The sequence below is a fragment of the Saccostrea echinata genome, unplaced genomic scaffold (assembly GCF_033153115.1).
Source record: "Saccostrea echinata isolate AGI-Se365-2 ecotype Australia unplaced genomic scaffold, CSIRO_AGI_Sech_v1 ptg000061l, whole genome shotgun sequence".
Classification (NCBI taxonomy): Eukaryota; Metazoa; Mollusca; class Bivalvia; order Ostreida; family Ostreidae; genus Saccostrea; species Saccostrea echinata.
The window spans coordinates 2,032,246-2,056,402 of NW_026889810.1; the positions used below are offsets into that span (position 1 = coordinate 2,032,246).

The window sequence follows — 24,157 nt, forward strand, 5'->3', positions numbered from 1 at the left end:
GTAAGGTTTTCTAATCTAATTTCAAGTCCGTACCTCCGTACATGACACATGTTTAAATGTCAAAGTAAGCCGTCGAGTGTAAAAGTCAGTGCTTCTCGCAAAAGTCCAAAAGTAGCAGGTAATGTTCAACCAAATGCAAAAATTATGTCAAAAAACAAGGGGGGTATCGAGATTTTTGATTCGGCCTATCGAGCTAAGCACAAATGTATGCACGCGAGTTCTTGCGAAATTACCATGTCATCTTGTCTGGACTATTAATTTATCTTTAAATCCTTTCAAAGCATTTCACCAGAAATATAAATATTACGTCTGTATCAAGTAAATGTATCAAGTATTGCAAGCGCACACACGTGCATGCATGTTGTCTTATCTACACTACTAAATACCTTACTATTCTGAGTTTCAAAGCAATTCAATATTTTGAACAGCATTGATCTGGTCTCACTGAGCAAACATCCCTTATCTACGGTTCCGTTAATCCGTCCAAGGGATTCATTCGTGATAGTTACGGCAAAGGATTCAACGATTGCACAGACATTACGAGAACGATTTTCTTCGACGAGTTTTGCTTTTTTACAAGCACTATCCTCTGATATTCATTATATATATATCTCCAAGCCTTGACTGCTTCCTACCAGGGTTTTTTTTTACCTTGTTTTTTTCTTTTCTCGTAGAACTGTTTAGTTGAAGGATTTTGTAGGCATAGAAATATCAATGATCATTTGTAGTGATAATTTTGCAGACAAAATATGACAGCAGTAATGAGGAATAAGACAAGAACAATTTTCTTTGGGGAATAACTGAATTGTGTATAACTGTCCTGTAGGTCCCATTCCTATAATACTTTCCATTTAGGGAACAACAAAAAGAAACCCTGTCACCTGATAAAATTGGCTTTTCAAATTTAGACAGGTTTGAGTACTTCATTGATTACTCAGGTCATCCGTAATGCAAAACTCAATTCTTAATTGATTTAACAAGAGACTTGCAGTTACGGACGAAACCTGAGTGTTGCTTATATTCATCAAGAGGAATCTCTTAAGTGTTGGTATTCTGATTTAAGAGTAAAATCCCCTAAATCAGTTTTGCCTTTCCTTATTTCTTCAGGATAATACTTTCGTAAAAATCGGAAGGATAAGACAATGGCATCTTTTGTTTCTTCCTTCCAGTCATTAAGAACCGTAACAAATTACAACTATCACTGTGGTTAGAAGTAACACCATTTTCGGTATGCAGTCAATCATACTGTTTTTAAGAGAACGAAGCTGTATTTTTGACCCCGTTGCCTTTTGTGATTTTATTTCAAGATCAATAGAATTTAAGTTCCTCAACATAAAAACTAGCATCTGGCTTATTGCCGCCAGATAAAAAGGTATATCCCTCTACGTCTTTTCATAGATATCGCAGGCATCCAACAATTTTTGGGGTAGTTACTGTCTCATTTGCATTCAATATACTCGGTTCCATGTCAATCTTTACAATAATAGTTTACTATAGTTAAAATTATTTTACTATAGTAGAAATGTTTTCACTATAATTAATCAATTTTTTTTTACTAAGGATTTCAGGTTGTTATATTTTATGTTCTCCAATTCTTTTTATATTAAATGGAAAAATTACTTGTAGATTCACATATTATTTCAAAATTTTACATCACTGTTATCGAATTAAAATGATTTTAAGCTTTGAATTCTCAAAAAAGTTCCATAGTAAATTATCATAGGAAAAGTTTTTACTATAATTATTAATATAGGCAGAAATGGTTTTTTATACCCCACGCAACAAGTTGCGTGAGGTATGTTTTTGACCCGTCCGTCAGTGTGTCAGTCAGTCAGTCCTTTTTTTTTGTCAGCGCAACTCCTCATAAACCGCTGCACAGAATTTCGTCAAACTTTGCAGATATTTAGCACACAAGGTGTAGATGTGCATATTACCATGAAATTCCGATTTCTTTATTTTTTAGGTCACCTGAGTCACTCAGGTGACCTATTGCCATCTGTTTTTGTCCGTCGGCGTTCGTCGTGCGTTAACAATAGAACATTTTTAGCTTCTTCTCTGAAACCGCTCAACCAATTTCAACCAATTTTGGCATATAGCCTATGGATGAAGGGAAACAAACATTGTGAATTTCATGGTCCCTGACCCCCTGGGGCCTTAGGGGTGGGGCTAAAACCACCAAAATTATTGCAATCTTTAAAAACCTTCTTTACTCCTGGACATCAAGCAGTCAAACTGTTGGCATGATTGTAATAAGGATTGAGGCCTCTACCAAAATTGTGAAATTCATGGCCCCAGGGTCAGGGGTTGTGGTGCCAGGGTGGGGCTATATACATCATATGGTGAAAGTGCATTATTTCTTTGAAAATCTTCTTCTCTGCTCTTGGGTATTAAATAAACTAACTAAGTACATAGTTATGTTGAGCAAGATCGCCTCTTCCAAAATTGTGAATTTCAATGCTCCTGGGTCAGGGGTTCTGGTGTTAGGGCGGGGCTTTATTGATTATATAGTTAAAATGCATTAAATCTTTGAGAATCTTCTTCTCTGCTCCTGGGTATGAAACAAACTAACTAAGTACATAATTATGATGAGCAAGAGTGCCTCTACTAAAATTGTGAATTTCATGGCCCCTGGGTCAGGGGTTCTGGTCTTAGGGGGTGTGGTGGTGGTGGTGGTGGGGCTCTATTGATTATATAGTGAAAATGCATTAAATCTTTGAAAATCTTCTCTGCTCCTGGGCATGAAATAAACTAAGTACATAGTTATGATGAGCAAGAGTGCCTTTACCGAAATTGTGAAATTCATGGCCCCAGGTCAGGGTTTCTGGTGTTAGGGCGGAGCTCTATTGATTATATAGTGAAAATGCATTAAATCTTTGAGAATCTTCTTCTCTGCTCCTGGGTATTAAATAAACTAACTAAGTACATAGTTATGTTGAGCAAGATTGCCTCTTCCAAAATTGTGAATTTCATGGCCCCTGGGTCAGGGGTTCTGGTGTTAGGGCGGGGCTTTATTGATTATATAGTTAAAATGCATTAAATCTTTGAGAATCTTCTTCTCTGCTCCTGGGTATGAAATAAACTAAGTACATAGTTATGAAAAACATGGCTGCCTCTTCCGAAATTGTGAATTTCAATGCCCCTGGGTCAGGGGTTCTGGTGAAAGGAGGGGGGGGGGACTCTATTGATTATAAATCAAAATTCATAATTTCTTTCAAAATATTTTTTTCTACTCCTGGTTATAAAGCAAAGAAACAAGTGTATAGTTATGATGAGCAAGGATGCTTTTACAAATTTTTTTTAAACTTGTGGTCCCAGGGTTCTGTTGTTTATCTGAAGGGGGGGGGGCTCTATTTGATTATATAGTGAAAATGTGTGAATTCTTTGAAAATCTTCAACTAATTTCATAGTTATGATGATGAGGGTACCTCTTCCAAATTTGTAAATTTTCATGACCCTAGGTCGTGGGTTCTGTGTTAGGGTAGGGCTGTGTTAAATAGTGAAAATGCATTATTTCTTTGAAAATCTCCTCTGCTCCTGGGCATATTGGAAACAAACAGAGTAAAAGTTTTAATAAGCAAGGTATTTTTACCAGAATTTTGAACATCTGGACCGTTTAGTCAGGTGTTCTGGTCCTGGCCAGGGCTCTTTTAAATTGTATTCTACTGAGTGCAGTTATTCCCCTTTGCTATTCACCTTTGATAATTAATCACTGTAGATACTGTATTTGAAAGGTTAATAAAATAAGAGAATTATGCAAGAACATTTATTGTATAATACAAAAAGTACTTTAATAGTTTTAATAATCAGGTAGACTTGGAAATAATAGATGAATAAAAATGAAACAAAAATAACTTATCTTTTTAAATGTTCTTCAAAGGGCAAATGAGGCCAATGTGAGAGGTAGTAATATAGACATTTTGTTAAAAGTCTGCATGGTAATAGTGATAAATGGGGGGAAAATTAGAAAGATACTAGAACAATTATTTTGTTGATCTTCATTATACTGTTTTCCTTGCTATTGGGCAACAAAGCTTCATTTATCAGTTTATGGATCCTCTAAATTGTTGTACTCAGGTGACCGTTAAGGCCCTTGGGCCTCTTGTTCTGGGAATTTCGGCACTTTTCAACTTAAATTTTTGGCCATATCTTGAATATAGAGATGAACAGTTTGTCAGCGCAACTCCTCTGAAACTGCTGCACAGAATTTGGTTAAACTTTGCAGATATTTAGTACACAGTGTATAGATGTGCATATTACAAGGAAATTCCGATTCCATTATTTTTGCCTCAAGAGTTTTGCCTATTATTGAAGAAACTTTCCAGCTAGGCAATAAGGAAATCCACTGGAATCAGCTTTTGTAATGAAATTTTTTGTGAAACATTTTATGACCTTAAAAGATGCCTATTGATTTTGAGATCAAAATATTAATGAATTAACACACACACACACATTCAAAAAATCTTGGCTAGTTCCCCCCCCCCCCCCCCAATTGGTGCTTTTTGCATTAAATAATTTCATAAGTACAATATATAAATAAAATTCATACGACTACATCATAATTCTGTTTCCTTCATTATTTATATGTGTAAATTGTCGTGTATTGGACATGGACTTACACTCATAAACATATCGAAATTACTGAGGAATTTAAATAACAGTTTGTCAGCATAACTCCTGCACTAAATTTCCTGAAACTTTGTAGGTAATTCAAACATAATGTATAGATTTGTATATTACCAAGAAATTTTGATTCCATTATTTATGTAGAAACTTCAGCCCAGTTAAATTTGTAACATACAAGATTTGAATGTCCTTATATGCAAGAAGTTTAGATGTGATGATTTTTTGCAAGTAATGCCCCTTTTTGAATTATACTGTGTATTTAAAATGCATTAAAATAAATTGTATAAACATTAACATTTGTAAAAAGTTCATACATCGTTCTCACATTACCAAAAAGTCTACTTGGAATAGGCGTATATTCGGAACATTCCAAGAGAATATGATTTATAGTTATCGGACAGTCACATGATATACATTCTGGCTGAGACTCCCGATTTAGTAAGTATTCATGCGTAATTTTTGAATGACCAATACGTTTTACTTGAAATAATCACTTCGTAAAGCTTGCTTTCAATCCAAAACTCCCAATAAATTTGCGAAAGAGAATTGACATAAATTTTAATGAGATATTTCAGATCAGTGGAAGGAATTTTAAATAAAGTAATTTCATGTTGAAGTGCCGTTTTTGCAGCACTGTATCAGCCTTACTGTTTCCAGGGATGCCGGTATGAATCGGAATCCAACAAAAATTAATTGTTTTACCTTGTTGAGTGAAATGATAATACTGAATTAATATATCTAAAATGTATGGTTGATCAATATTCTTATTTAGTACAGATTGTAAGCAAGAGAGCGAGTCCGAAAATATAGTAAATATGTTGTCACTAGAAGATTTTATTTATTTAAATGCAAGTTGTATGGCTTTTGCTTCTGCTGTGAAGATTGTTGTTCATTTGGAAGCCATGTTGAGAAGATACGATCTTAAATCACTGCAGATGACGCAACTGTATCCTTATCTTTTGAACCATCTGTATAAATCTCGACTGTAGAACCCTTAGAATGTTTTATTTCAGCCAATTTTTGTTTAAGGACAAGAGAATTCGTTTCTCATTTCTTAAATTCTATTAAAGATATGTCTAAATTTGGTTTTATTAATTTCCAGGGCGGTTTTTCAGAAAAATTTGTAGGTTTTATAATGTCCAGAGGTAGGCGAAATCTCTGATATGTTTTTTTTTACATCTTAGATCAAGTGGTTATGTACATGTTTTTCTCTTATGATACAAATCTTCACTCTGCGGATGAAAAACACAATTATAAGCAGGATTACTAATATTTGCTTTTAATTTCAGAATATATTGTAAGGTGAGTTTAATTCTTCTTAAGTCGAGAGGTGGTTCATTTGCCTCGACTATCTACAGGAGAAGTTCGAAAAGCTCCTAAGCACAGTCGAAGGACTTGATGGTGTATTGCATTTACGTATGAAGTTCTTGCAGAGCCATAAATACTGCCATAATCCAACTTGGATCTAACTAAAGATCGATAGAATTTTAAAAGAGTATTTTTATCTCCCCCCCCCCCTTTTTTTGTTTTTGCAATAATTTTAAGAACATCTAAAGCTTTTGTTCAATTTTCTTTGAGCATTTTAATATGTGATACAAAAGAGAGTTTATTATCAAAGATATACCTAAAAACTTTATCTCTTTAACAACTTTTAATAGGATTTCCATCCAGCCACAGACGTGGTTCGTCATGGGCTTTCCGTTTTGAGCAAAAATGCACGCTAGCGGTTTTACTTTTTGAGATTTTAAATCCATTTACATCAGCCCAATTTTGAATTTGATTTAGACAAAGCTGTAATGTTTTGCTCATTATAATTCATATTCTTGGATTTATAACGAAGAAGAAAATAATCGACATATAAACTTCCATCATTTTCAAGAACTTCTGCTAAGTTGTTAATTTTTATACTGAATAGTGACTGATAAAATACTACCTTGTGGCATGCCCAATTCCTGTTCAAAACTTTCCGAATATGTAGACCCCAAGCGTACTTTAAAATGTCTATCATTCCAAAAAAAAATTTGATAAAATTTGGCAAATGTCCTTTAAGGCCCAGATTGTAAAGATCTTCTAAAATGCCATGTCTCCATGTAGTATCATATGTTTTTTCTAAATCAAAAAACACAGATATAGAATAGAGGCATCTCGAATATAAGTTTCCAGTCTTACTAACTGGTCAATAGTACTCAGATTGTTTTCTAAAACCACATTGAATATTAGTTAAAATGGTATTGGTTTCAAGAAACCATATAAGGCGTTTATAAATCATCCTTTCCATTGTTTTACATAAGCAGCTTGTTAAAACAATTGGACGGTAATTATTAGGATCTTCGATCCAGAAAGGTGAAAAATGATCTCGCTCCCAAATCTTATTAAAAATTTGCAGAAGACATTCTTTACTCATCATAGGAAGGTGTTTAATTATTTGATAATGGATTTGGTCCGGTCCTACCGCTGTGTCATGAGATTTTTCTAAAGACTTTTGAAGTTCATCTAAAGTAAATGAATGATTATAGCATTCATTGCTTTCAGATGTAAAATCTATCGTTTTCTTTTCTTGTGAATTTTCATATTTACTAAACTTGGTGCTGATGTTTTTGGTAGAGGAATTTTTAGAAATTGAATTACCTATTTCATTTTATATTTCTCTTTTATCCGTAATAATTTGATTTCCAACATTAAAGGTGCTTGGACACAGATTTGAAGTTAACATTTTCTCAAATTTTCTGCATAATTTCATGACTTATATGTTGCTATAGCATTTCATACTAAAATATAATAAAACTCATTTCATCTCGAAGTTATTGAAACTTCAAATTTATGGACGCGTTTGATTGACACATCCTTGCACTTTCACAAATTTTAATTCTATTCTTAATACTTAAGAAAAGTGGCAATTTTGTTGTGTATAAATGAAAAATATTAAAACTATAATCCAGAAAATTTCAGAGTAGAAATGTTCGAAAGCAAAATCCACTCACAGTATTGTCAGTCCGTGCTCAGTGGTGTGTGCAGACTTAAACAATTGAACACACCCGGTGAATCGTAAACATTAACAATAACAGAGCTCGTGCCCTGTTTACAAAAACAGTTTATGTTTCACGGGTGTATTCAATTTGTTAAACTCTGTACACAACACTGAGTACGGGCTGACGATATTAGTGAGGGGGTTTACTTTCGCACATTTCTACTCTGAATTTTCTGGATTATAGATGTAATGTTTTTCATTAATACACAAAAAATAGCTTCTTTTCTTAAATATTAAGGATAAAGATAAAATTTGTGAAAGTGCAAGGATGTGTTAATCAATGTGTTAATCAAACGCGTCCAGGAATTCGTAGTTCCAATAATTTCCAGATAAAATAAGTTTTTAATTATATTTTCATGTGAAATGCTATTGCAATATATAAGTCGTGATATTATACAGAAAATTTGAGAAAATATTAACTTCAAATGTGTGTCTAAGCACCTTTAAGATGTTGATATTTTTCAGGACCTTTACCTTTTATTTTTCTTATTGCATTCCAAACCTTATTGAGAGGGGTATGAGAGTTAAGATTGGAAACGAACCTTTTCCAAGATTTTCGTTTACTAAAATTTATAGTTCTGCGAGCTTTTGCTCTAAATATGCGTAAATTGCTTAAATTTGATGATGTCGGTATTCTAATAAATTGTCTTTCTGCTTTTTAGGGAGCTTTAATAGCATTATTACATTCTTTGGTAAACCATGTTTTTTTAAATTTTAATAGAATTTGTCGAGGTTTTAGGTATACATTTATTTGCAGTATTTAATAGTATTTCAGTAAGTTTTTGAATAGGATCAGGGTTGCTTTCAAACTTTTCAGCCGAAATATTTTGTAAGCATAAGTTTTCAAATTGCGTCCAATCAGCCTTGTTTAGTTTCCAGTTTTGAACAGAAGTATTTTCGGAGGGTATATTTAGTTTAATGATAATTGGGAAATGATCACTTCCGCATAAATCGTCATGTACTGACCAAGTAAAATCCAAGAGTAAAGAAGGGTCTACTAAAGTGATATCTATGGAAGAATATGAACCATTACCCGGATGCATGTAAGTGTTAGAGCCGTCATTAAGTATACAAAGATTATGATGTGTATTGCATCTTCAATTTTCTTCCTTTTATCTGTTATTTTGTAGCTACCCCATAATGGGTTATGGGCCATAAAGTCACCCACAATCATAAATGGAGCAGGGGGTTGTTGTATCAATTTTGTAAGTTCTAAATCTTGTAAATGATGCTTTGGAGGAACATATACAGAACAAAGGGTAATTGTTTTTTCAAGAGAAAGGCGTACAGCTACTGCCTGATGATTTGTTTTTAAATCTATTTGGCTATGAATGTATTTATTTTTAATTGCTAAAGAAGTACCACCAGATGCTCTCTCTGTTTGAGCATAATGGTTACACATACTATACAGCCATTCTCCAGAAATGGTTCCAAATATGTAAAAATGGTGTCGCTTGCATTTAATACAAAATTATTTTTTCCTACTTAATGTAAATTACTGAAACTTTACTCAAAATATGTCTACAACAAAATTAAAAAAATTAGGTACCAATTATTATGCATTTGAAGTGTTAGATTATGTCCAAATATTCCTATGAAAAATAGTTTTGTTCGTTTCTCAGCATGTCGTAAGTGCATATTCCAATTTTAATACTCTACTGAGTGGCATATACTTGAAGAAATAGACAATTAAAACTTAGTCTTTATTTTAACATCACAAAACCTGTTTTCTCAGTAAGACACAATCAGAAATCAAACATTCTTCCTTCATTTACCCCGATTTATATATTGTCGCTGAAACAGGCCTGATTTCCGTAACGCGTGATTGATTTGAAAGGAAGTGATTGTATTCAAACGAATATCTATGGATAGTATCGTAATAAAAAGTAAAAGGCACACTAGAAGAAAAATATATACCTCTGAAAGTCGGAAATGTATGGGGTTTTTTAAATTTTTGGTTAAAAAATGAATATTGAGTTTGACGCATTTTAAAGCCTGACTTCCGTAACGCCATTTTCAACCAAATTAATGACATTTGGCAAACTTATTCTTTATGTTTTTGAAGAATACAATGATCCAATGCTACATACGCTTATCTACAGAAAATGACGATGATAACGTGGTAAATAGAGAGGGAAAACAACTAAAAATCCTGATCGGCGTAACGTATGACATCCGTAACAATGTTTTCAAACAAAAATTATCGGGTTCGGCTTTCCATTATTGACATAAAGAGTGTTCAGTGAAGTAGAACACGAGTTAGCATATGACGAAATTTTGAAATTACCGAACTTAAGCGATTATTGTATGAAGCAAAGCGTATATTTGAGAAAAATATGACAAGGGTGCGTTAAAATGTTGAATAAATACGAATGGATATGTGTGGAATTGTCTGATTTAGTGTATACTCATTTACAAGAAGTATATCTGCTGTAGACTAAAGCCATTTCACCTAAGTCAATTAATCATTTGACCTTATTTTTAGAAATTTTCTGTAGCGTTACGCATGTCAGGGGGAAAAAAATCAGATTTCATACCTATACTTTCTAGTGCTTATAAAGTGTTTTCTAAATTTTATTATTCATTCTTATGTTCTAAAATCTAAAAAGTGATAATTATTACTGCGTATTATGCTTTGGATGTTTTATTCCATTGATATATTCGAACACCAAACTTATTGATTTACACAATATGTGATCAGATATTTGTGTATCAGACATATTTGAAAAAAAATTACCATATGAACAAAATTTATTTGGCACTTTGAAATATTGTATTGATATGCACATATGAAAATTGTATTGTGTACAGATTAAATTATTTGTTTAATACTGTCTGGTAACAAATTTATTCTAAATAGTATTGGTTACGGATATCAGGTTTTATGAGACCTGACACCCATAACGAATCTTACTTAGAATAAATGACTTCTCTTAAGAAAAAAAATATTTAATTTAGCTTATACCAATGCATAATTATATGCATTATTTACAGAATGCTATTAACAAATGCAGAAAGACAGAAAAGATGGAGAGAAAGAAAAGTGAAAATATATGAGTGTATTCAGTAAACGAGTGAGAGAGAAAACGGAAGGCTTACATAAGTGTTTTAGAGTTAAATCAAAGGGAATTGAAGAAAAGAAAGAAAAAGTCAGGTAAAGAGCTTGAATGAAAGTCCTATTATAGATGCAAGCAAAGAAAAGCAGAAGAGGTGGTAGGGAGTTCTAGAATGAAGTCACAGTGAAACTATCTAGGAAAAAGCCACGCCAGGGGAACGTGATGAGTTAGGAACTAGTGTTAAATGAGCTACAGTTTATTCTCACTAGTGGTATATTGGAAAAGTTACAGAGAGAGATTATGAAGAGTAGGAGGTTCGGGTGAACTCCATGACCAAAGTGTGCAAATATGAAAAAATATATAAGTAGCCATTTGAAAAAAAAGAGTTAATGGTTCAATCAGCTCATATTTTAATGGTGATAAGCCCCCCCCCCCCTCCCCAATCCCTCTAGGGAAAATATCCAGTTTTTTTAACTTGAAAAGTTGACTTAGTTGAGAAAACTATAAACAATAAATTTCAAGACTATTGTAAGATATCTTCAGAGTAATTATTTGCAAGAGGAGACTTTCTGACATCCGTAACAGAGTTGTGAGACATATAGAAGCTTTCAATTTTCAAAAATATACTATATATTATTATCTTTTGAACTTACAAAATTGTAGACTGGAGATCTATCAGGGCATGTAATTTTTGTACATTTCTTCACTTTTTTTTTGACAAATAAACCAGAATTCTACATTTTTTAAATTCATTTAATTGCTGTTTACTGACAAGAATTCGCTCTTTTTCAAGTTCAAATTACATTAAGTAATCAATAATTTCTATGACGTATAATCTATATTTCATTTTTTCCCCCTACTATTCAGTTGAAAAATGTATTTGAAGCTTATACTCCTAGAAAATGTTCACATGCTGACATCCGTAACTTTTATGGTCTTTATTTTTGAAGATCTCTCAACTTAAATTTGTGAATTGAAATTTTCTTAACTTCTCTGCATAAGTGTTTCATGAATTTGGTTTTTTATTTAAAATATCTGAATATAAGATATTCTTCATAGTTTGCTTTCAAATTTGAATGAAAGTTAATACATAGTTGTCTTTTTGGTGTGAAAAATAGGGATTTTGTTGAGACATGAGTATTTTTCCAAAATATGTGTCTTGAAGTTTAATTCTTAAAGATTTTGACAGAATTAAAATTGGTCTTCAGTAAAATAACAAATAAAGTGCTCTGTGATGTTTATTTTTTGTGTTTCGGCCGATGATTAGTGGCGTGTATTTACTTCTGACTTCCGTAACATGATTTTAAGTACTGTCTTAAAAATCAATTTTTTCGAAAACGAAGAAACATCCGTGAGTCAAATTTCATATTTATGTCGGTGAATGGTTGTAGTAAAATATTTTAACAATTTGAACACAACAATCAAAAGTTTATTTTTCAACTTTTGCTATCCTATTAATGGAACCATTTCTGGAGAATGGCTGTATAGTTTTTAATATTAATTTTATCTGTTTCTTTTAAATTTGTTCTTGTAAACATATAGCTACTGGGCAGTGATCCTGAATGAGTAAAGACAATTCATTAAAATTAAAACCTCGACAATTCCATTGTATAAAAGTAGGATGAATCATTTTTATTTATTATGAGAAATGGGGGATATTCTCCTTTTATTTTTATTTGGTGAAACGCTTCGGACTCTCGAGGAAGAATGGCATGGTGTTATGTGGAGAGTGACAACCCCTTTGGACAACCGATCACTTGACTGTTTTGGGGTATTTTTTTGAGGGAGATTTGTTATGTCTCCCTGGTGATGTTGATTTACCCGCAGCTGCTGGTTTTGATGTAGTCGTAGCTACAGATTTGGTGCAGCCGCAACTGCAGGGCCTGCAGAAGCAGGTTTTGAAATAGGCTTACTTTTGTCATTAGATGACAAAGGTTCTTTACATGATGAAGTCTGTTGAAGAAAGTCTTTCTCAGAGACCTGTGTAGAAGTGTCCTTCAAAGAGGACGATTTTAAAACAGTTGCGTACGTAAAGTTCGTCTCGGAACACTGTACAGGTTAACCAATTTTTTGGCTTCTTGATAAGATTTTTTTTCGACTTTAACTTTTTGTTATTCTCCTTTTTTCACATTGGGCATTGTTTGGAGGAAGACATGTGCCCACCCTTACAGTTTAGGGATTTGGGGGCGTTTTGACAACCTTTGCCATCATGCCCCTCCTCACCACACCTGAAGCATGCTTCGGAGCCTTTACAATTGGACTGTCCATGTCCAAATCGCTGACATTTGAAACAACGAGGGGGATTTGGAACGAACATTTCAACTTTCATTTGATAAAGCCCACCTTGTAGGTAATGTTGGCATACCAAAAGTCACAAGGTAGGTATATGTCGGTTCTATGTTATCATTCCGCTTTTTAGTAAACCGTTTCACAGAGACCACTCCCTGGGACTCCAATTCAGATTGTATTTCCTGTTCAGGAATGTCATCCAGGTCGTGATCCCTGTCGAAAAGAATACCTTTGCTTTGGTTTAATCCACTGTGGGTTTTACCAATAAAAGGAATATCGGCAAGCATTTTTAAACTTAATAAGGAAGTTGACTGTTTTTTTTGGTGACTTCAATAAGAAGTGACCTTGGGTAATCCAGAATTTTTTCTTTTTAAAATTATTTTAAATGTCACTAAAAATGGGTAATCACAATTCTTTGATTACAGTAATAAATCCTACAAAAAGTACAACATATTTTCATAACATTTAATCATTTTGTCAATTAGGAATGTCTAACATTATAAAGGTTTGAAGCACATAATTATGTCAATATTTTTTTTTATTTCAGGGATGATCGTGACAGGAAATTACTGGTATATGAATGTCAGCTCATGGAACTCTTTGCAAATTGTCCCTCCTGTGCACAACCAACTTATGGGGAGATAAAACAACTGAAGGGATCCTTCATCTCTATCACTCAAGACTGCAGATTTTGTTTCTACCAGCGGACTTGGAGTAGCCAGCCCCCTGATTGGAAGCATTCCTGCAGGGAATTTTGAAATATCCTGTGCCTTGCTATTTTCAGTATCTCTTCCATGCAAAGCAGTCAGAATGTTCAAGTGTTTGAACATGGCTTCCATCTCCTACAGGACATTAATGTATCACCAACAGTGCTACCTCCATCCAACAGTGATTGAAGTATGGAGAGACCAACAAGCCTCTTATGTACAAGAAGCACGGGCGTTGTGGCGGCAGTTACATTTAGGTGGAGATGGAAGGGCAGATACACCCGGCCATTGTGCTAAATTTGGGAGTTACACTCTTATGGACCTTGAAAAGAATGTGGTGGTGGATCTGCAACTTGTACAGGTAAATACAATTATAGGGGAAAAATGTTATTTTAATAGTTTAATGATTATATAAAAATTTGTTCTTTCCCTGTGTTGTAAACTTAAGTGATATTAGAATTGCAATTTTCTTTTAATCCTAAAGAGTAATGAAGTAGGTGGGAGTTGCCTTATGTTTTGTTTGTATGTTGTTTAACGTCCCTCTCGAGAATTTTTCACTTATATGGAGACGCCACCACTTGCCGGTTGAAAGCTGCAAATTTTGTCCTATACTCGGCACTTACGGCCATTGAGCAGCGAGGGATCTTTTTCGTGCCAACACCTACTGCGACACGGGACCTCGGTTTATACGGTCTCATCCGAAGGACCGGTATCCACGTCCCACAATGGGATTCGAACCAGCGACGTAAGGATCAACACTTTTGCCGCGACTCTAGAGCAGACGCTCTAACCACTGCGCCACGCGGGCGAAGAGTTGCCTGATGGAGAAAGAGGGTTTGATCCGAGGTGTTCGTTACCTTCAGCAGAATGGGGTACCAATAAGCCAGATAGTGACTGACAGACATCTTCAGGTGCGAAGTGGCTGCATGAGAACCTACCAGATACAACACATAGCATTGATGTGTGGCATGTAGCAAAAGGTATGAAAATAGAGCATGTCTTTTTAAATTGGTGGGAGAAAATATTGCACACAAAGTAAAAGCATCACATATGCATTTCTTACTGGTTACTTAATTAGTTAGTCAGGGTGAACATGTAAGTAATCATGTTTTCACTTTTAGGTTTTAAGAAGAAGCTGTTGGCCCTCAGCAAAGAAAAGGATTGCGAGCACCTTAGAGAGTGGATAAAAAGTTTGGTAAACCATTTGTATTGGGTACCCTCCTCAGCACCTGATGTTGAAGACAATGAGTTCAAATGGGAAGAGTGGACTAGTATAACCAACCATGTCCAGAACATTCATGAAGATCACGGGCAACGTTTTCAACGGTGTGAACATGGGGACCTTGACCCAACTGCTAGACAGAAAAGACGGTTGAGACCAGGTAACATTCACATACAGTTTTTTTAAGTTCTATTAATATAGTCATCAATTAAAAAATACACAATATGTATGATATCACTATCATTTACTGTAATGGAGAAAAAAACGCATTGGGGGGGGGGGGGGGACTTGGTGCAACGTTTAAAATTAAAAAAAATTAACAAAAAGGAATTAACAAAAGAAATTAGCCCAAAAAAAAATGTAAAAACTTGTAAAAATTAACATTTTTTTTTCTTTCAGGAACCAGAGTGATGGAGAAGTTAGAAACCATTGTGAGTAGCAGGCAAATGAAGAAGGACATCCCATGCTCTCGTCATCATTTCAGACTTCAAGTGTAGAGGCATTTCAATGTGTCATAAACCAGTTTGCGCCAAAGATGTACAAATTCTCCTACTTTGGAATGCAAAGTCGGTATGTTGACTTGCGTACTGAACAATACTTTTAATATTTGTTTTTGTACTCAGTGTCATTATAGAAAAACAGTGACATACACAAAATAAATACGATCTACAAAATAAATTATAATCTCGTATTGTTTTCAATTATAGCTTGGCCTTAGCAGCACTTCACTACAGTGAGAATTCCAGTAAGGATCAGGCAGCCACAAGAGAGGGGAATCTACAATACAGCATTGTATTTCCTAACACAAAAAGGGTGACTACACTGCGACGAAAATCAAGACGCAAAGTACTTATGGTAAATTTATTATATCTTCATCGCAATATCACAGATAAATATAGATAGAGATAAAAAGTAACATAAACAGGTTTCAGAACTGTCATTTAGATTTAATGGACACAAATTCTCTTTCAGACTATATTGATGTTCTTACAAACGCTGCAAAGACGCGGGCCATCAACATGAAGATGCCACAGTGTGGGAATCTTGGAGTTGCACCACCGCCACCGTGATGCGGTGGGTCAGATGCTGTCAAGGTTCCGAAGGAATTAGGCCATGTTGAATCCTTGGTATTCACCATCTTCCTCTGGATATGTGTCCCGGATTTTCTAGACAGCACAAGCAGGAAGTGGTGCACGACTTGTCTCCCCAACCATCCCCAACACATCTAGCAAGTTGTCTGTACCCTATGTAGCGCATCCGCCTGTAAAATATTACAAGTTTTAAGAGGTTTTTGATGACTAAAACCATTTTACTTTTCATTTTTGGTTAAAAATTCTGTTATTGACTTTTACTGTTGTCTATGTATTTTCAGTTATTTCCCTTTTTGTGTTAAGATTCCTGTTCTGATATTTTTAAATAGACTTTAACTGTTGTTGTCTAGTCTGTTTTATTTATGAATTTTCAATTGTTTCATATAGTTGGTTATGTCTGCTGTTTTGATTTTTTTTTCATTGATTTTTATTGTTGTTGTCTAGTCTGTTTGTTTTATGTATGCATTTTCAGTTAATTTTCATTTTTGGTTAATGTTTGTCGTTTTTGATTCTTTGCAGTTTTTATTTGTTGCATTGGTCATGTTCAAGTACTTGCCTTTTGGCTCTAGATTAGGATAGAATATTCTGACATTGTTGTTGACTTTTTACTAATGTGCATTTTGTGTGTGGGGGGGGGGGGGGGAAGAGTTAGTTATTTCTGTCAAAAAAATTTACAGGTTTTTTTGTTATCTTTATTCTTGTTTTGTTCATGCATTACTATCTAGTTGTGACTGTTGTACCTATTTTTATGGTTCTTGTTTAATATAAATGCAAATCATTTTACGGTCTATAGAATCTACAATTCATGCAGGCATGATATATATCTATATATAAAGTTTTTACATTTTAATCTCATGGAATTTTGTTTGTTTAGTTATTTAAAAAGTTATTTCAAAAGTTGTTTCAATTATTAAAGATTCTTGAACTGATGAAACCTGACTTCAGTTTCTTGTTTTCATTTTTAAAATCAATAATATATAATTTTTTAATGTCCTGAAAAATATTCAAATTATAATCTGTATTGATACTTACCGATCAGTTTCGGGGAGTTCTTCATACTGTTGTCGATACACATAGTATGCAGTACGAAGAACTGATGGATGCAGACATACTGGTTGAAAACCAGTGTGTTCTATGATGCATGGCTTCCCGGGATCTCCCTCAAGTACAGCCATTACTTGTGGAATTTCCTGACAGCACACAGACTCTGCAATAGAAGTCACTGGGGGGCAGCGACCACAGGTACACCTACAAAAATATTTCAGTTTTTCATGTTTTACTAATACATTCAGGAGAGTATAAAGCCAAGGTTTCACATAACTCTGAAAGAATAAATTACTTTTGGACGTAATATGTTTTTCAAATTTAATTCAGTCTTTAGCTTTGGTGGGGGAGATTTATATACCATACTTGTGACAACTAACAAGTTCTCAAAAGAACTTGCAACTAAAAACAAAAACTTGACCTAAAATTGTGAAAACTGGCACGATAATTCATTTCAAATTACATAAAATAATATTTTTGAGTTTTAAAGGCAGATTACATACCAACATTTCAAGAACAAAAAAGTTATGCCTAGATTCTATCCAAAAAAAGAAAAGAAAATTTGTATTAAAAAAAGGCTATGGTCTGGTATTATGCATGAATGTTCAGCTGGAATTTGTGAGGCTTAGAGGTAGAATAAAGTTAAAATATTCAATTGACAAGTTTACTATCGTTAGATACTTTGAAATTATCGGATAAATAGAGTTTATCTATTTAAATCTAGCGATACATTTGATAGGTAGGAAGCCATATAAATTCGAACCCCGCACCTAGTTTCAGCGAATGTATACAGACATTGTAGTAAAGATAACAGGAAATTTATATTTATAATTGAACATGAAGACATAGGTTTACTTCAATGTAAGATATAATAATGAAAAAGCTTATAACGATCAAATATAGGATAGATAACTACCAGTCATTGTTCCCAAGTCGATCTTGATTTGTGGCTTCCGGAGGACTAGCTGCCGTAGATTCCTCGTCTGTACTCGCTTCAGGCTCAAAAAGATAAGGTTGTGTACCCAAATTGGTCATCTCATCGATCGTTTCCTCAAAACTTGATGAACCACAGTCTCTATCGCTATTTTCGTCGCTATAATCGCTATAAACACTATCTGTATTCACCGCCGTCGTCCTCTTTGTGACGTCACACAAACTGAGCCTCGTTTTCGGGTGTTTCTATTTTCTCTTGATTGGATTTCCGGTACAGGTAAAAATAGACATTTTACAAGCGGAATAACTCTGTAACTACTGCATGGATTTCGATGCGGTTTTTTGCTATGGTCAATTTATGACGTTCGTAACAAACGGAAATTATTGCAGTGGCCATTGCATATACCCTTTAAGGATTGGATACGAAAAATTTTCATAATCTTTTTCGTTTCTGGTATGATTTTTATATTTTAAGTAATTAAAGCTGGAATTGTATTTTTAGGTTACTTTTCGCTTTCCGTTCCGTTTTTCGTTCCGCGTTTTACCGACACCCTCAGATTAAAATTTGTTAAAATTATTACCTTCCTCACCCTGGTGGATAGGGTTGGCTACTTTCACATGGGAATATACGTTTTTTTATGCCCCCAGATCGAAAGATCCCGGGGGTATATTGTTTTTGTCCTGTTTGTCTGTTTGTTGTCAACTTTAACCTAGCCCATAACTATTGCGCTGTCAAGGGTAAGGCTCTTATATTTGACATGAGTGTTCATTATGACAAGACCTTCCATTGATACAGAAATCTGATCATGTGACCTCAACTGTGACCTTTGACCTACATTTGAAAAACTTTAACATTGGCCACAACTGTTGCACTGTAGTCTACGTCCCAATCCAGAATTGTGTTACCATCGGGGGCATAGTGTTTCACAAACACATCTTGTTTTCTCTTGTCTACAAAATTTATGCAAGATATTCCCTACATCGCCTGGGCACGCCCAGTGCATATTCCCTAGTTATGTTGATATTTATCTGATTTATAAATCAGGTTGAAGACTATCGCCTTTTATTTTACTTGCCGTTTGAGTCGGTTATATTTCTTTCCCAATCAATTACCTGTACGTGGTTCAATTTGCGCAAGAGTGCTATTTCTAGAAAAAATGTTCACATTTCAGGGTAAGAACAATTTTTTTTTAATTTTTAAGGTTTAAAACTGATATAATTAAAATTTTTACGTTCATCTTATTTATATTATTTAATTATCTGTGATTTACCTAATTTTAAAGGATATAAAATCAAACAAATGCCTTCTTGCCTTTGTAAAACTTAAGTTATTCATATTTCAAGCTACTACATTTAAGCTGAAATTGCATTCTGCAAATTAAAAAAAAAAACATAGTCATTTACATGAATGCTTATTTATTGAATGTTAATTTTTTTTTCCGAACTTGACATTTTATTATTATTTATTTTTATTGAGGTTTCAAGGGAAAGTAAAACAGTTATATAGCTTACGAAATTTGTAACTGAATTTAGGCAAGGTACCACAGTTTTCAGGTGGCCCGGGTTGGAAGGCGGGATCATTAACAAATAGTTTAGAGAACAAGAGGCCCAAGGGCCTTAACGGTCACCTGAGTATAATGCAACAATTTAGAGGATCCATAGAGTATAAAATGAACTGAAAGGTGAAGCTTTGTTACCCAAAAGCAAGAAAAATAGGGTGATTAGGATCAACAAAATAATTAATTTAGTATTAATTAACAGTTCATAAATTAGGTTCTAATCTGTTCCCCATTTATCACTATCACCATACAGTATATTAACAAACTTATCAATTGAGCCCCCCCCCCCTCCCCCAGCGAGAAACACCAGAGCCTCTCACCCTGGGACCAGAAGTTTGCCCATCATAAGTAATAACTTTGTTTATCTGCTTAACACTAAGAGCAGACAGGATTATTTAACAGAATTAATGCATTTTCACTATATTATCAAGAGCCCCACCCTTACACCAGCACATCTGACCCAGGGGTCATGCAATTCACTACTCTGGAAGAAGCATTCTTGCTCATCATAACTATACACTTAGCTTCTTTGCTTTTTAACCAGGAGAAGAAAAGAATATTTTCAAGGAAATTTTGCTTTTTCACTATATAATCAATAGAGCCCCCCCCCCTTTTTCACCAGAACCCTTGACCCTGGGGCCATGAAATTCACAATTTTTGAAGAGGCATCCTTATGTATCATTACAATGTACTTAATTTGTTAAAATAATACCCAGGGGCAGAGAAGAAGATTATCAAATAAAAAGTTCACCTTACTATAGGATCTATATAGCCCCACCCTAACACCAGAACCCCTGATCCTTGGGCCATGAATTTCACAATTTTGAAAGAGGCACTCTTGCTTATCATAACTATGTATTTAATTTGTTTAAATCATACCCAAGAGTAGAGAAGAAGATTTTCAAAGAAATAATGCACTTTCACTATATGATCTATATATAGCCCCACCCTAGCACCAGAACCCCTGACCCTGGGGCTATGGATTTCACAATTTTGGTAGTCACTCTTGCTTATCATTACTATGTATTTAATTTGTTTCAATAATACCCAGGAGTAGAGAAGATTTTCAAAGAAATAATGCACTTTCACTATATGATCTACATAGCCCTGCCCTAGCACCAGAACCCCTGACCCTGGGGCCATGAGTTACACAATTTTGGCAGAGTCATTCTTGCTTATCATAAATATATATTTAATTTGTTTAAATAATACCCAGGAGTAGAGAAAAAGATTTTCAAAGAAATAATGCACTTTCACTATATGATCTACATAGCCCTGCCCTAGCACCAGAACCCCTGACCCTGGGGCCATGAGTTACACAATTTTGGCAGAGTCATTCTTGCTTATCATAAATATATATTTAATTTGTTTAAATAATACCCAGGAGTAGAGAAAAAGATTTTTAAAGAAATAATGCATTTTCACTATATGACCTATATAGCCCCACCCTAGCACCAGAACCCCTGACCCTGGGGCTATGAATTTCACAGTTTTGGTAGAGTCACTCTTGTTTATCATAACTATGTATTTAATTTGTTTAAATAATACCCAAGAGTAGAGAAGAAGATTTTCAAAGAAATAATGCACTTTCACTATAAGATCTGTATAGCCCCGGCCAAGCACCAGAACCCCTGACCCTGGGGCCATGAATTTCACAATTTTAGTAGAGGCACTCTTGCTCATCATAATTATGTACTTAGTTAGTTTATTTCATATCCAGGAGCAGAGAAGAAGATTCTCAAAGATTTAATGCATTTTAACTATATAATCAATAAAGCCCCGCCCTAACACCAGAACCCTGACCCAGGGGCATTGAAATTCACAATTTTGGAAGAGGCAATCTTGCTCAACATAACTATGTACTTAGTTTATTTAATACCCAAGAGCAGAGAAGAAGATTTTCAAAGAAATAATGCACTTTCACCATATGATGTATATAGCCCCACCCTGGCACCACAACCCCTGACCCTGGGGTTATGAATTTCACAATTTTGGTAGAGCTAGGCCTCAATCCTTATTACAATCATGCCAACAGTTTGACTGCTTGATGTCCAGGAGTAAAGAAGAAGATTTTTAAAGATAGCACTAATTCTGATGGTTTTAGCCCCACATCTCAGGCCCCAGGGGGGCAGGGACCATGAAATTCACAATTTTTGTCCCCCTTCACCCATTGATGCTATATCCCAAAATTGGTTGAAATTGGTTCAGTGGTTCAAGAGAAGAAGCTGAAAATGTTCAAAAGTTGACGGACGATGGACGACGGACGATGCACGACGGACGACGACGGACAAAAACAGATAGCAATAGGTCACCTGAGTGACTCAGGTGACCTAAAAATATATTCAGCTCTGATTTTCCAATCATCTTTTAGAATTTTGTATAATTTTCGTAAAAAGAATAACCTTAAATGTAAATTGATAGTTTTTTTTTTCAAAAATCAAGTATGAAGTTTTAGGAAGAAATTTGAAGAAGCTCCATACTTTCGGATATGAACAAAACATTTTGTATTTGGAAGCCTTTTGCCAAGTTTGTTATTTAGACAAAATATCAATAATTTTGCTGAAAATGCTTGTGGACAGTTTTGCATGATTTTATCATAGACAAAAACTCAATGTACATGTTCAACTCTTTCTGTGTGGTGTTGATGTAGTTTCGGGTAAATACTTCAGTGATGATAACAACAAAAAGAATGAACTTTACAATACAGACAATTGCATTGTCTTGGATACATCTGCAGAATAACATCTGAATAATCTACAGATAGGTATTAATTAACCTCTGATGAATAAACGATAGATACAGACTTGATTAATTCGAAATGCCTGAAGATTAAGGTACATTATGGCTCAGCATTAAGGTTTAGATGTGTACATGCTATCATAATGGTTAGAAAGATTTACGAACGATAGAAATAGAGACAGTTGTACGCACAATTTGAAGAAGGATCTCTTTAAAAAGAACTTGGAGCTGTACAGTTAATATATGCTCTGTCTGTATCATCTGTTTGAATGAATGGTTAAATTCCCATTCTACCTAATAAAGATACCTACAGAAGGAACACTTTAGAGAAGAAACCTGCTGTTGTCTTAGATTAGCCTGTAGATATCTTTTTTTTTACCGTTTTCTTTCTTTATTAAACAGGGGGCTTGAGTAAAGCATTGTTTGTGTGTGTCTACATAATGGTGCACTCATTACAAGTGTGTTCTAACGGGGAAGGAACGGCGGAGAAGGCAACTGTTTCATCAGAAAAATCTGAGCTAGATGCCATGAGTTCAAATGATGCTACAAATTTCTTTTCTTTTAATTCATCATTGTTGTCAAAAAAATGAGGGAAGTAATGACTCCAGGTCCCTAGCGCCCCTCCTAGCTGTACCTAAATATTCCAACATAACAGAAAAACTTAATGAATGTTTGAGAAGCGGTTCTCATATGCTTGATTGCCTTCACTTATTAAACATTAAATTAGGTACAAATGATCACTCGCTGGGTAGTCTTCTTGAAGATTGGTGTTCTTCGACCTCATCCGAAAACGCGATTGGTCAGGAAGGTTCTAACAAGTACATTCGGTCCACGTCGAAAGAATTCACTTCACAACTTGCAGAAAAGTCTGATTTACTGACATTCTTAGCTTCGACTATTTCCGCCTTAGGAATCATTTGTAACTTATCAACTATTGTTATAATTTTGAAAAAAGATAAGCTAAGAAAACCATTTTACTTGAGTATCTTAAGTTTAGCTGTTGCCGATGTCTTGTATCAAGTGAATTTTGTTCTAAATGAATTTCTTGAAATTCCGTCAAGTATCTGTGAAGTTTTATGGTTCAAAAGCCTTTTTGATATAACTACATATACAACGAAAATGTTTTCTTCCTTGAATGTAATAGTACTTTTAACATTGAGGTACGCCATGTTTGTTCAACCATTAAAATGCCGTGCCTACCTCACAAATCTTAAAATATATATCATATCAGTTATTTGTTTGATATTAAGTATTGTATACGGAGTTCTTATTGTAGAAGTTATATGGTCTCTGAACACCCCTTATTTAGATTTCTTGTACATAGCTGATGATGGGCTCCTTCTCTTTTTTTTCATCGTTCTGAACATCTATTTCCTTGTCAATCGATGTAAAACTGTGAAGTCATCGTTAGCTGCTAGGAATCTAGAAAAGCGGATGACGTTAATGGTTTTATTAATTCTTTTTCTAAGAACTGTGAGCTCGTTGTTTTCTATTGTTCAGAGTTCCCTTTCAAATGAAATCATGACGGGTCTTTCTAATTATGAGAAATTTGATAACGATATTATTATTCTTCATGTAAGTAAGGTGTTTTAAGTTCTTGTTCACTCTGTGAATCCATTCATATACTTTTTCAGCTCTACCCAAGCGATAAAAGTATTTCTGTTTTGTTTTCGATGTAATGAGTGACATATAATGAAAGATTTCAATGCTGCTCACAGGAATAATTAACAATTTATAAGATGTTGCTGATATCAAAATATCATGTAACGCCATCTTTATGTGTATTCTGTAAATGATACACCTTGAAATCCCCTTTTTTATGCTGAATTTTCTATGGATGAAATACGGAGATAACAATCAGTAGTC

The 24,157-nt window shown here is 34.4% G+C and overlaps 2 protein-coding genes across 2 annotated transcripts in view; one reads left to right on the plus strand and one right to left on the minus strand.

The window, feature by feature from the left end:
• Positions 1–15,343: 15,343 nt before the first annotated feature.
• Positions 15,344–15,994, plus strand: LOC133175187 (uncharacterized). The gene is made up of 3 exons (XM_061310302.1): positions 15,344–15,495; positions 15,633–15,780; positions 15,898–15,994. Exons 1-3 carry the CDS (start codon positions 15,389–15,391, stop codon positions 15,946–15,948), a joined length of 306 nt encoding a protein of 101 aa, XP_061166286.1. The 5' UTR covers positions 15,344–15,388; the 3' UTR covers positions 15,949–15,994.
• A 62-nt stretch (positions 15,995–16,056) lies between these two features.
• LOC133175181 (uncharacterized) overlaps positions 16,057–24,157 on the minus strand; it is a 32,268-nt gene continuing 24,167 nt past the window's right edge. Inside the window, exons 2-4 of the mRNA XM_061310297.1 lie at positions 17,977–18,197; positions 17,049–17,264; positions 16,057–16,186 (exon numbers count right to left, since the gene is read on the minus strand). Coding sequence (XP_061166281.1) covers positions 16,057–16,186; positions 17,049–17,264; positions 17,977–18,197 — 567 coding nt within the window. The remainder of the gene's footprint in view (positions 16,187–17,048; positions 17,265–17,976; positions 18,198–24,157) is intronic.

Bases quoted from the DNA above. Each gene is read 5' to 3' on its own strand.
- LOC133175187 (XM_061310302.1), top strand. From the start codon at position 15,389: ATGCTCTCGTCATCATTTCAGACTTCAAGTGTAGAGGCATTTCAATGT. The intron at 15,496-15,632 runs GTATGTTGACTT...TTTCAATTATAG, and splicing joins TACTTTGGAATGCAAAGTCG to CTTGGCCTTAGCAGCACTTC. The intron at 15,781-15,897 runs GTAAATTTATTA...ATTCTCTTTCAG, and splicing joins CAAGACGCAAAGTACTTATG to ACTATATTGATGTTCTTACA.